This window comes from Podarcis erhardii (assembly GCF_964252035.2).
Source record: "Podarcis erhardii genome assembly, chromosome: 12".
Lineage (NCBI taxonomy): Eukaryota > Metazoa > Chordata > Lepidosauria > Squamata > Lacertidae > Podarcis > Podarcis erhardii.
In genome coordinates, this window is record NC_138513.1 from 29,966,443 (window position 1) to 29,980,189 (window position 13,747).

Here is a 13,747-nt window from a genome sequence, read left to right on the forward strand (position 1 = left end):
TTCTTCAAGTTCCAGAACAGCCTGGATTATTAACTTGAATTTTCTGCTATGCCTGTGTTGCTCCCCCTAATCTTTATGTTAACTAGCACAACTGCATTATGTTTCAGAAACCTTAAGAGTGATTGGCAACAACCTTGGTTTATCCACTGAAGAAAAAAATCCCCGTTGCTGTCAGAATTTCTGAAAGCATAATGTGACTGTCATTAGCCTCCTACACATGCTTTCAATGAGAACTTGTTTGCTAGGAAGAAATGGGATGCATTTGTTAGAAAGTGTGGGTATAGCAGCTATTCCTTAAAACCCAACTCCATTTCACTTTGAGAATGGTACTATATGGCTGAAAAATTGTACTTAGTACAACTGGCAAGAAAAAGAAATAGATTTTTGAAGAAAGGGCTTAATAGAGTGTCTTCTGTTCATCTTATACAATAAAGGCAACTGGATTACAACATTGCAGAATCTACTGGAATTTTCTCAAATGAGATTTGTGTTCTTAACAGACTTGTTGCTTGTGTTTTTGAAAGGGGTAGCTGCTTTTTCTTCTCAGCTTATTTCTGAACACCGCCATACCTCCTTTTCTCAATATTATGAACTTAAGATGTTTTGTTTAATGGTGGTGGGATTTTTATCAGCTAAAATTTAATGCAACTGTGATTGTATACTTGTGCCTTCAAATACAATTGCGGGCCAGTAATTAAATCCATTTAGGTTCAGCATTACTGACCATGTTGTTTATATCTCTGTTCTAAGCATACAGATTGGTCCACTTACAACAACATACACAGTAACTGGGTTTGAACTGTGCTATAAGCACTAATGATGACTTAGTTTTTTACACACTTATATGTAAACTGTTGAAATGCTTCTTTAAAAAATAGATAATCAGATGATGTAAAACAGTGTGCTTGGGCCTTAAATAGTTTAATGACAGTTTTAAAGGAAAAATCGGCATGCTAAATTTATTTGATTAAGCCTAACTTTTTTAAAAATGAGCTCTTGTTCAACTTCTCCCTTTTCATCTTTGTTTTCAGCAGCAATGCAGCAAGTTTTGGACAACCTTACGGACTTGCCTCCATCAGCAGGAGCTGAAGAAATAGACCTTATTTTCTTGAAAGGAATTATGGAGAATCCTATTGTAAGATCACTTGCTAAGGTGACAGTGTTGTTTAAATATATATATAAATATATATCTATATATATATTATTATTAACTTCAGAATTTAGCATGAAGGTGGGGCTGGAAAGAGCTCAGTATAGGGAGAGTTGCTGGACTTTATCATGTGTGCAGTGGGGTCTAGATTTCTGTGTCTATAATATAACATTTTAGAATGTTGTACTGTTTTATTGTTGTTAGCTGCCCTGAGCCCGGCTTCGGCTAGGGAGGGTGGGATATAAATAAAATTTATTATTATTATTATTATTACCCTCTTGGTATCACTAACAAGATTCTGCAGGGCAATGAGTATGACGAACTTGCCTCACACTCACAGCTGAATATGCTTCAGGTCCCTGTGTACAAAGTGATGTTAACCAGCATAGAAAGGGGATTGTAATGTTTTAGAACTGGATTGTAGTATTTAATGTTTTAATGTGTTGAAAACCGATTTCAGATTATTTCCCCTTAATAATACAAAGTGATATAGAAACAAAATGAATTATAATTATAAGCCTTTTGAAAGGCCTGAGCATTTCGAGGGGATTTTGTCTGCTCCTTTCAACCCGGTGTTCTACTCTTCCCACAGACACTCTAGATATGTTTCTGGTGACTCTGAGTTCACTGGCAACTATTCCTTAAGGTAGTTTCCCATATTATAGACAGTTAGGATTACAAAATTGTATACATAATTTCAGTAAAGGAACGCTGACCTGTTTTTCTAAAACTTACAATAGTTGAGGATAAATCTATTCTATACTTGTGCCAAAAAAATGAATCGAGTAAAGAATCTGATGGCTGCTTAAAGAGAAAAACTAAATATATGAGTTTAAAGTTTCCATATCAGAATTATTGAATGCACTGTTAACAGACTTTTAAAGATAAAATGTGTATATGCTGGAAATCTGGATATCCAAATTACACTTTGTTAGCAACACTTTCCTTGCATCAAGATCTCAAGGATTGTGATTACAGTTTATTTGTATGCTGTTTTTTTAGCTCAAAGGCACTCATAGCAATGAAGAGCAGACTAAAGTAATAAAGTGTCATAAATAGATCTGTGAGCAAAACGTATACAAAGCAGCAACATCACAATTCAGGAAGGCTAGAGAAAACCCTTCCCAATGAGGATTTATGATAGCTCAGTTGGGTAGAGCATGGTGCTGATAACACCAAGATCTCAGGTTCAATCCCCAGATGAGACAGCTGCATATTCCTGCATTGCAGAGGGTTGGACTAGATGATCCTCAGGGTCCCTTCCACCTCTACACTTCTGTGATTTTGGGTAAAAGGTGCTTTCACTAACCATATATCACCCACAGCTGCCAACTTTGTTGACCTATTTATGCTTTAAGAAATCATTTTCGCATGTATGGTGATGGTGCACAGAATTAAGTGAACACTAGTCACCATAACAGTTGCCAAGGTGAGGGAAAAACCTGCTAACCTTGTTTCTGTGGCTTAGATACACAGCTGTATGCAAGCCATAGTATCTTGCTTGTATTGCTAGAGGTAGGGGAACCAAATAACTATTCAGAAGATAGAGTTGTATGCTAGACTATCTGAACAAGCAACCGGAGGCAATACAGTTGGAGAAGCAGAGTTGTTAATCAAAAATTTTCCAGTCAATCTAAGGCCTATTTTCCAATCTTCACAGGCTCATGAACGACTGGAAGATTCTAAGCTTGAGGCTGTCAGTGACAACAATCTGGAATTGGTAAATGAGATTCTTGAAGACATCAGTCCATTAATAAACAAAGATGAAAACATTGCAGAGTTGGTTGGTATACTGAAGGAGCCACACTTTTTGGTAAGATTACTTCATTCTTAACAATAAAAAATACTTTTGTTCACTTACTATAATGTATCAAAATCAATTTTCATCTAATTAAAGATAAAACACTGTGTCCTTTATCCAGAGAGTTAGTTATGCTTTGCGCCCTGCTGAAGTGGAAGAAACCTCTGTTAATCTTAAACAATTTGTTGCTCTAGTTTAAATGAGATTTAAGCACCACTTTCTAAGTTGCAGAACATGCATAGGAGGAATTACCTTAAAATGAAAACTAGTAAAAAATGATTAACTAGAAGCTTACTGTCTTGCTCTTTTGACATGTGAATTGAGCTTATGAAATTTTGCAGTGTCCACTTGTTCACAGAAGTGTTGAGGAGTTATCACATTTCTCCTTTTCTGACTGTTGGGGCAATTATCACTTAGATAGAAACAAATGCCACTTTAGCAACTAGACTGCTACCCTCCATTACATATGTATGTTTGTTTGTTTGTTTGTTTTGTTTTTTGCAGTCACTCTTGGAAGCCCATGATATTGTGGCATCAAAATGTTATGAATCTCCTCCCTCTAGCCCAGAAATCAATAATTCTTCAGTGAACAATCAGATAGTGCCCGTGGATGCCATCCGTATACTTGGCATTCACAAAAGAGCAGGGGAGCCACTGGTAAGTAAATTGTGAAAGAACATTCTGTTTTCCCACCTTCCCTACATACAGAGGGGAGGAATATTTGACATGTCTGTGTGTATTGACTTTCTTGCTTCTCTTAACCTATGTTGTAAGAAGATAAATGCAGTCTCAACTGAAGCTATAGCCTAAGGTGGAACAGAAGTAGGGAAGGGAAAACTTCTTAAGTGCATCTGAGTAGTTCAGAGTTTTCAAGAGCTGTTCAAACCTTTAGTTGTGTTGGGTAAAATAATGCCATTTACCAGAAACTCCTCAGGGGCCTCGGTAACTGCAAACTTGATTTTATATATGTTAACTGGGTAGCATACATTCTTGCTACCTACACCGTGGAATAAACCTTAATGAACTCAGAATTGTCTGGAATCATTGCTGTCAGTTAGCTGAAAGCCTGACAAATAGATTTTTGTTAGTCAGTTCCTTATTTGAAGTACTTTTCGATTTTTGGATTTCAGGAACATAAAAGTTTTAACAACTCTCTTGTGATACGCAATCACAGTCTTAAGAGTCTAGTTTTAAAATGTGGATATATGTTGTAGAGCTAAGCTCTGATGCCCTTCCACTGTTCATTTAGGGTGTGACATTTAGGGTGGAGAATAATGATCTGGTAATTGCAAGAATCCTTCATGGAGGAATGATAGATCGACAAGGTCTTCTACATGTGGGTGATATTATTAAAGAGGTTAATGGTCATGAAGTTGGAAACAATCCAAAAGAGTTGCAAGAACTTCTGAAAAGTATTAGTGGAAGTGTCACTCTGAAGATTCTTCCTAGCTACAGAGATAATATTATTCCCCAACAGGTGAGTAGTACTATGTTTCACTTGAAGGGACTTCATTTGTTTCCTTTCATTTACTCTAATGTTAATTAAATCAACTATTGCAAGGGATAAATTTGGTTATATGTTTTATTTTTTCTTTATATTTGTGTTTGTGTGTGTGTGTGTGTGTGTGTATATATATATTCTCATAACTATAGTAATCAGTTGTCTACAGTCAGTGGATCACCAATGGCCACTTGATGGAATATAAAATCCTTATGTAGAGTGTATACTATGCAGGATTAATATGACTCTCTTGTTAGATTATAATCTCACATAATTGCACGAGGTTTTCTTTCACTTAGAATACATATGTTGCCACAACTTGTCAGTGTATCAACAGAGCAGGAGATCACCTCTGAAGCTGCTCTTTACTGTCTACAAAAGGGTTTTACATTACTTTCCTGAAGGAGTTCTGTTTTTGTGAATTCCTCTTAAATGAGGAAAAGTATATCATTTACTTTGATACCTTTGTGTCCAACATATGCTTAAACTATATGCAGTTTATAGTTAAAACAAAAAATGAGCTACATTTAGTCTTTTATAAATTCTTAGGTTAGCATTTTGTTTTCCCTCAAGATTACAATTTTCTATATTTAAAAAGTTTATGAAAAATATTAAGTCTACACAGTACTAACATGTTGTGAAGCTACATTTGGCTGGCTGGGCTCTGATCCAGTTCTCAAATATGCAGAGTAGAAAAGAAAACCTCATTGCATAAGAAGTGAGCCCATCTTTACAGAAGAAGGATTTGCTGGATCAATTTGTTATGTCAAAAGGGATATATTTCTTTGAAAAGCACAGAACAAACTATACTGATGAAATGTTTGGAAAGTATTAGTTTTGTCATCAAATATAAATTCTTGGCAGACATTCAAAGTGTTCTCAATTCTTCGGTAATATGTATCTGACTAGTGTTTACCTTTTTGTTTTGATTTTTCCCTAGTATTTTCTCCCAAAAAGGCTCTTGGCAGTGTGCATTTTATATATATATATAAAGCAATATAAAGTATAGAACCACCCATATATGCTCTGCTGACCTGCAGAAAAACTGGAATAAAGCACACCACATAAATTTAAACTTTAAATGCATTCAAAAAGAAGTCTCTTAAGGCTTACTATTCCATTGATAGCTGAGGTGGTTTGTAGTAGGAGGAGCAAGGAAGCCATATTAGCTGAGCATGTAAAGAGTACATTCCCTCATTCCATTGGTCAACTGCAGCCTTTCTGCACTTGGAACTAAGGAGCAGGTTTCTTTTCACGATAGATAGCAGGGATCACCACACAAGTTTCAGTAGTGCACCCTTCTTAATTAAAAATTAAGCATTGCTCTCACCTCCTATGATTATTGTTAGCTAATGTTTGGGAAATATTTTTAACACTTAAAACATAGTTTATGCAGCCACTAAGTTTAATGCCCTCATTCATACATCACACAAGTCAAATGTGCATGAGTGAATGTGTGGGCACTCAGAGGGGAAATTGTAGCTGCCGTGCTGCTCTCCAGTTTCATTAATGTGCTTTGCTAAGACAAGTTCATGGTTTGGCTTAGTGTGTTTGAGCCCAGGCTTGTGCGTCAGCTCTCTCTAGACAAGCCACAATCTTTAACCACTGTTTACCCTATGGTGTACAGCTTGTGATTCGCCTGGAATGAGCTAAAGCGCAAGTCTGGGTTCAGACAACAAGTTCAGCAAAACAATGGCTTAGCAAAGCACAACAACAAAACAACCAGGGAAGACCAAGCTGGCTGTGTTCTGCTCTCTGGGAGCCCACATGCTTACTCATTTGGGCTAAGCCATGATTAGCCATGGTCGGGCTAAGTGTGATGTGAAATGCAGACCAATGTCAGTAATTTGTGCCCATTTGTGCTAACTGCTTTTATACTTCCTAGAAACTTAATTGTCTTCTTAAAAACGTGCATTGTCTAGAGTTAAGCAGAAAGCACCATGTGAACTTGCTAAGCCCTTTCATTATTCGTTACAGGTATTTGTTAAGTGTCACTTCGATTATAATCCATATAACGACAACCTGATTCCATGCAAAGAAGCAGGGCTCAAGTTTTCTAAAGGAGAAATTCTTCAAATTGTGAATCGTGAAGACCCAAACTGGTGGCAGGTTAGAAGACAATAAGTTTAATACAATCTTCTCTAGACTTGTCATTTCTTTAGCTTTATTCATTTATTTGTTGCATATTTTATCATTGTGCAAAGTCTTCCTATTCAAATGCACATTGCAGTATTTTTAAAGACTGATCTGCCTATGATTCAGTGTCATAAGGGATTGCTTTCAAACTTCAATTGTAGACAGCTATTTTTAATGTACATCCCCTCGTGGTCAGAATTAGTTCATTCCAAATGGTTGCAATGAATTTTTATATCAAGAAAAATAATGGAATGAGAGAGACAGGAATGTTATAAATTGGTGCACTGCTGGTTACTAGGGAGCCAGGTTACATGAGGCTGCTTTATTCAATCGGAATATAGCATGAATGTTTTATAGAAAACCTAGTGAGGAACAATGTATGAGGTGGTAGGTTTCTTATATAACTTTAGGCTAGCAAGGTTGGCAGATTTTGTGTATTTATTGAGCAAAAAAGGATGTGATCGAACTTTGATATTACCTTGGCTCTGTGATTCAAAGCATCTCATTTCACTAGGCTCACTGCTCTAGCAGCTGTGGTTTATCCTAGCATTCTGCCCACTGCATTCTAGTTTTTTTCTAGCTTTCTTTCCAGAGCGTGACTGGGGATCCTGCTATGTAAGTGGAGATCAGCCCAGATATTTCAAGAGAAATGGAGATGGAAGAAACATTTCCTATGGAATTATTTGCCTTATTTCCATATAGCTTAGTACTATAAGCAGCTTTGCTCTGTTTTTGCTCCATTTCGCCTCACTCTCCCACCCCTGAATTTCATGTGGATATTGTGATTTTATTCAAGTTGATTGGATTAGATTGATTTGCATTTTCTTACATTATTTACAGGCTGTTGGCAACATATGCAAGTTTTTGAATTTGAACTGGATTTAAGTTTATACACCAGTATTAGGAATAAGTATAAGGAGAAAGAACGACACCTGCTATCTTCAACACTTATGGTTGGGTTACTTTCTAAGGCTACTGAAATTAGAGGAAATAGTTGTGGTTTGTGTTGCTTTCTGTTCCAAATAAATTGGTAGAAAGCTTTATTAAATATGATTTTGTCAAGCATATAGAAGAACTAATATTTCAGAAGAAGAATCAGCATGGGTTCTGCAAAGGGAGTCATCCACTAAACTTTTATAGTTCTTAGTGTCAAGCATGTGGATAGGGGTGATCACGTAGACAGTGCTGTACATGGATTTCCAAAAGGCCTTTGATTTAGTCTTCATCAGTGTCTCCTGAGTAAACTTTGGAATAAGAGATTCATAACTGGTTAAACACAGAAAGCGAAGAGTAGAAATAAATTGAATGTTTACCATAAAGAGATAATAAGAAGGATTCTCCAGGGATTATTGTTGGAACTGATGCTTCTTAAGTTGCTGGTAAGTGATCTCAAGTTAGGGGTGGGCAGTGAAGTGAGAAATGACACAAAATTACTTAGCATTATATTTAAAAAAAGCAGAATGAAGAGCTTTAAATGGAACTCTTCACACTAGATGAATGGGAAACACATGTCATTGGCAGTTACAGCATTCCAAAGAACATTGGGATTTTCTGGTTGGCATGTTTAGTGCTTCTGTCAATACCTTGGTCACTCTGTGGAGTTATTAGGCAGTTGGCACAATTGTTCCTAAGCACCATTTTTCTACTGAGAATTACTTCAGTTCCTTAGTATTCGGGGGAGCTGACGACAGTGAAGCAATTATGAAGACTTGTGGAGGGGGTGGAAGACTTCCAATGAATCTGATCACTGGTTGGAGCTCATTATAGATTATACCCCATGGCTGGAATGTCAGTAAAGAAGCAGTTCTTTTTCAACAATGTTTTATCTTCAGGGTGCTTTCCAATGGAACTTTTCTGTGTGGTTCAAGGTCTGCAATTTGGCCCATATGGTGATGATAAGGTATCCAGTGGGACTTGTATGCAAAACACTCCAAGGATAAAGGCACTCGTGTCTGCTGTCTATCAGATGCAACGATTTTAATCATGTCTGTCTATAAAGTGATTAGAACATTACTTGGTCCTGTGGTCTTGATTCAGTTGGATTCAGTTTTTGAGGTTGAGGAATGTGGACTAGCTGCTTGGACAAGTACAGCCCACTTTATGTCTTTTCAACCCTCACCCATCTTGATTCATTACAAACAGCAAGGGATTCATCAGCTGTGTCCAGGAAGGTGTTAAACATCTGCTTGATAGTCAAAGTGGCCTACTTTTAAAAGCGACAGTGGCACGACTACTTCTGAATAAGCCTACTCTGGGCCCAGAAGTTCTTAATTATTGCTTTGTTGCTGATATTCCTGTTCCGGGCTGAATATTCAAGCACAAAGTTGCTATAGAACTCCAGGCACATGGATCAGGCACAGTTTCTAGATCTTCTTCAGTCAGGGTTCAGGTCTGGCTTTTGAAGCATGGGCAGGCTATTGAGACTGCTTTATCCTTCCTAGGCTGGGAGAAAAACAGAAGGAGAGCAAACCATTCTAGACCTCTCAGTGGCTTTTGATAACTGTTGACCATTGTTTCTTTCTGTATAGGCTTTATGGTGTAGGCATTAAGAGGGTTTTGCAGTGGTTCACGAAGGGGCTCTAGAAGGGGCTCTGGCAGTTGCTGTCTGACTCCTTGTTGCTAATGCTATCAGATCCTGCAGGCTTCTGTGCTGTCCTGCGATGCACATGAGGCAGAAAATCATACCTTCACATTGGGGTCTGAACTAGTGGTGGCTAATCGGGAAATACATTTTTGTTATGGTGGATAGCTCCTAAAGATGCTGTGATGTGCAGCAGCTGTGAAAAAAGTGAATTCCATGCTACAAATGATTAGGAAAGAGGTCCAAAATAAAACCTCCAGCATTGTAGTGCCTTTATACAAATCTATGATGTGCTCTGTTGGTCCATCTGTACTTGGAATATTTTGTGCAGTTCTGGATGCTGCATCTCAGAAAATGATACCCCACAGCTGGAAAAGGTGTAGAAAAAGGCAGTCAAAATGAACAGGGATTGGATGTAACTTGCAAGAAAAGGCTACAACATCTGGGGCTTTTTAGTTTAGAAAAGGGGTGAGTAAGGGGAGGGGGGAGATGAACAAAGGAACATTATGTCTAAGGGGGGGAAATGGTCAAAGGTTTCTCTTTCTCGTAATACTTGTACTCTGAAGTAATTTAATGAAGCTGATTGAAAAGAGATAAAGGAGAGACAAAAAAGGAAGGACTCCATACAGTGCTCAGTTAAATTGTGAAATTTGCTGCCACAAGTTCTGGAAGTGACCTCTAGATAGATGGCCTCTAGCTTCTTAGAGAATAGACAAATTCATGGAGGATAAGTCTAGTATGGAGTACTAGTCATGATGCAATTTACAGGATCAGAGACAATATGCCACAGCAGCTGATTTTGACAGCAGAAGAAGGCTATGGCTTTCATTTCTTGCTTGTGGGCTTTCAAATGCATCTCCTGGGTCACAGCAAAAAGCAGGATGCTGTAATAGATGGATCTTTGATCTGATTCTGCAAAGCTCTTCCTTGTGTTGGGATGACATTTTAGTTTGCAAAATAATAACAAATGAAGCTCTTGGGAGATTTCTGAAGAAATTGGAAGATTCATGTAGACCTCAGTCTAAATCTGGCTATAAAATGTTTGAAATTGTTTATGAACCACTTGAGTCAACATTTCATACTAGAAATAAGACTATGAAATGAATGCTTAAATAGTTAATTGGTAATAAACTAGCAAAACTACACTCTGGGAATGTTCAATGAAGAGTGAGTTGTAGTTGGGTTTTTTGGGTGGAGTACAGGGGAGAAAATTCAAATCACTGTTTCAGAAGACCCATCTATTCTGACACCCACATTGAACTAAATGTTCCAGTTATTACCTAGTAGCAGTATGTGGTATTGCTTTAAATCCAAACATGTTGATGTCGCTAAACTGAGGCATATTAAATAAGATCTTTGTTACATTAGTAGTAGTAGTAGTAGTTGTTTTACTATGGGTTGGTTCCAAAACATGTTTAATTTGATTCCAGGCTAGCCATGTCAAAGAAGGAGGAAGTGCAGGCCTAATCCCTAGCCAGTTCTTGGAAGAAAAGAGGAAAGCATTTGTTCGACGGGATTGGGACAATTCAGGTAAGGAGCACAGCAGTGTAGTACTTTGCATCACTTCTGAATCTGCAAGTTCAAGAAGGTATGAATAATGGAAGTGCATCAGTGGTTTTGGCAATTACAAATTATTTGACCTGAGATAAAAGAAAAAGCAACAATTAAAATATTCACTCCCTTGCAAATTTGAGGCCTTTCTGCCACCTGCTGGTACACAGGCAATATTAAGTAGAAAGCAAACTGACTTTATAAACACAAGTATTTGTCTGCTTACAGCTTCATAAACCCAATTTACTCAAGGGTAGCATAGCTTTTGCTTGTAAAAGATAATTCCAATCTTTCCTAGCATTGATGAAAGTTTATTCTAAGTTGCCATGGAGTATTTAAAACTTTCAGTTTTCTGTTTTTACTTTTCCACATATATTTTCAGGTCCTTTTTGTGGAACAATAAGTAGTAAAAAGAAGAAAAAGATGATGTATCTCACAACTAGAAATGCAGGTATATGAACTTCTAGCATTAAATACTGCATCACAACAGAACAAACCCAGCATGAACATTTTGAATTGTGCATGATTTGTATTTTGTTTCTTAATTTATAATTTTCAACACAAGGAGAATATTAATTTGAAAAAAGCGCTTTTATCTTCATTTCCTCCTGTTATGATACTTCTATATTGAGCACCTGTTCTTCTCCATACCAGTCCAGAAAATGGCTCCTGGGGAAATTTAGCTTTTCTGTATTTCCATTTGTATATTCTTGCAATCTAACATAATGTTTTCCAAATCATATTTGGAATATTTTATATTATTCTTGAAATTTACAATATTTATATGCTGCTTTTTATGATAGCTGTCTTCCCAATGGCTTCTATGTAGTATTAAAATACAGGACATAACAAAGTAAATGCAGAACCCATAGTAAAAATAATAAACTGCAAAGTGTTTTCCCCATATTGTTTAGTGTTGTGGTGTGCAAGCAGCTCCATGCATATGCAATAAATGTAGGGAGTGGGAGTATATCCACTGGCTCTGCTCTGTGTCTGTATTCAGCAGTTAGTGAGCAAGGAGTCCCATGTGCATAGGTTCCTCCATTCTGTTGGGAACCATGGGGTCATTATTATTCCTAATTTATGTGAAGGAGTGAACCCCTTTCACAATGCCTGGATGTTATGATTCAGTATGAGTATGTAGAGAACATCCGTATAACGCCAAAAGCCCAGCAAGGATGTTAGCATCCTTGTGAAAATTCTGGAGGAAATTGTCTGTATCCTAAGGTATAGAAAGAGCACTGAACAGTGTTGAAACTGTATAATGCTCCACTGTCTTGTTTTTATTATGTTAAATGTGTCCAGAATTTGACCGCCATGAAATTCAGATATATGAGGAAGTAGCCAAAATGCCTCCGTTTCAAAGAAAGACATTGGTGTTAATAGGAGCCCAGGGAGTGGGCCGAAGAAGTTTGAAAAACAGGTTTATTGTACTAAATCCCACAAAGTTTGGAACCACAGTGCCATGTAAGTTATACTGTCACCCTTGATTCTGATCTTTCCCTTCTTTCTCTCTGATGATGCTAGATTCAGGCTGGTATTATATATTGTGATGCAAAAAGAAAGCTAGAGTAACTGCAGATTAAAACACTAGAAATAAACTTGGCTCATATTTTGTAAGTAAACATTTTTACAGTGCTTTTGGGGTGGTGGTGTAGCTTTGTCTGACAAGCAGTAATTGAGTGCCAGCAAACTGCATACCAAAACACACTCGCTTGGGGAGAATAAGCTGCATGGAGCTTGGATTTATTTCTGATTCAACATTGGGCTGTATGTTATGTAAGAATGTCTGCAGTTCCGGTTTAAAAATACATTGACAATTTTGTTTATAATTTTAAGAGTGACATTTGATGTTCCTGTTCAGGAACTTCTCAGGTTTTTGGTGCCAACATTTGAGAATACAAATTGGTAAAAATTGGGACCCCACCCTTGGATGAAATGCCATTCCGCTCATGTAGGACACGTTTTGGATCTGAGCCCTGTAAGATCTAATTGCATGAATACACAAGTGGCGATGTCAGTCTAACTTTTGATGTGTTGTGCATTTGTCAAACTTATCTAGTTACATCACGAAAGCCAAGGGATGATGAAAAAGATGGTCAAGCCTACAGGTTTGTGTCCCGAGTTGAAATGGAGGCAGATGTTAAAGCTGGAAGATACTTGGAACATGGAGAATATGAAGGAAACCTTTATGGCACCAAAATAGATTCTATCCTTGAAGTGGTTCAGACTGGAAGGACGTGCATCTTGGATGTAAATCCACAGGTATGCTGGAGTAATACTATATTCAAAAAGAAGCATCGAAAGGAAAGATTGTATAGCTGACCATATGAAGGCAATTTTAACCTTAAGAGAGCCTCTGCATTACAGATAGTGACTATAATCCCATTAACTAATCAGTGAAGAGAACATTTGATTTGCAGGTGACAAAGCATAGCAGAACCCTTCTCATTAAAAGTGCAGCTAAAGATACTTTACTCCAGGGTTGCAGCCTTTGGTCATCATTAGAGAAGCAAGTAACACTCAGTTACGACGTTACATAATTTATTCTCACTATTTGCTAATTTCTTTGAATCGTGCAAGGCTGAATTTTAATATTTTAAATGGGGGATATATATTTTGCACACTTTCCATCCTCTTAAAGTTTCCTGCTTTTAGTGTATGAAGTTGTTTTCAATAATGCTCCTTTCTATCTCAGAATGTTGTGTGATCTAGCTGATGCTCTCTTTCTCTAGGCACTTAAAATATTGCGGACTTCAGAGTTTATGCCCTACGTAGTGTTCATTGCTGCTCCAGAACTTGAGACATTGCGTGCCATGCACAAAGCTGTGGTAGATGCGGGGATTACAACCAAACTTCTTACAGTAAGGCAAATCTAACTTTTAAAAATGTATATATGAACAAACCTGGCCCATTGCATCAACACTAACATTTCTATGCCTTGTGTACTTGGTGGACACCTTCAATCCCTAAGTTTCTTACCTTTCCTGGGTTTTTACACTATGAACGCTTCCATACATTGCTGCA

At 37.4% G+C, this 13,747-nt stretch overlaps 1 protein-coding gene across 7 annotated transcripts in view; it reads left to right on the top strand.

Moving 5' to 3' along the window:
- Positions 1 to 13,747, top strand: part of PALS2 (protein associated with LIN7 2, MAGUK p55 family member) — a 37,855-nt gene that overhangs the window by 15,932 nt on the left and 8,176 nt on the right. For 3 of the 7 annotated variants that reach the window (XM_081882163.1, XM_081882165.1, XM_081882166.1), the window contains 10 exons: positions 1,035 to 1,153; positions 2,811 to 2,963; positions 3,456 to 3,608; positions 4,201 to 4,428; positions 6,430 to 6,561; positions 10,600 to 10,699; positions 11,103 to 11,171; positions 12,026 to 12,187; positions 12,783 to 12,985; positions 13,456 to 13,584. In XM_081882163.1, the coding sequence (XP_081738289.1) occupies positions 1,037 to 1,153; positions 2,811 to 2,963; positions 3,456 to 3,608; positions 4,201 to 4,428; positions 6,430 to 6,561; positions 10,600 to 10,699; positions 11,103 to 11,171; positions 12,026 to 12,187; positions 12,783 to 12,985; positions 13,456 to 13,584 (1,446 nt within the window). In that variant the 5' untranslated portion in view covers positions 1,035 to 1,036. Of the gene's footprint in view, positions 1 to 1,031; positions 1,154 to 2,810; positions 2,964 to 3,455; positions 3,609 to 4,200; positions 4,429 to 6,429; positions 6,562 to 10,599; positions 10,700 to 11,102; positions 11,172 to 12,025; positions 12,188 to 12,782; positions 12,986 to 13,455; positions 13,585 to 13,747 lie in introns of all 7 variants that reach the window. The other 4 variants (XM_081882162.1, XM_081882164.1, XM_081882167.1 and 1 more) reach the window with 3 other exon arrangements.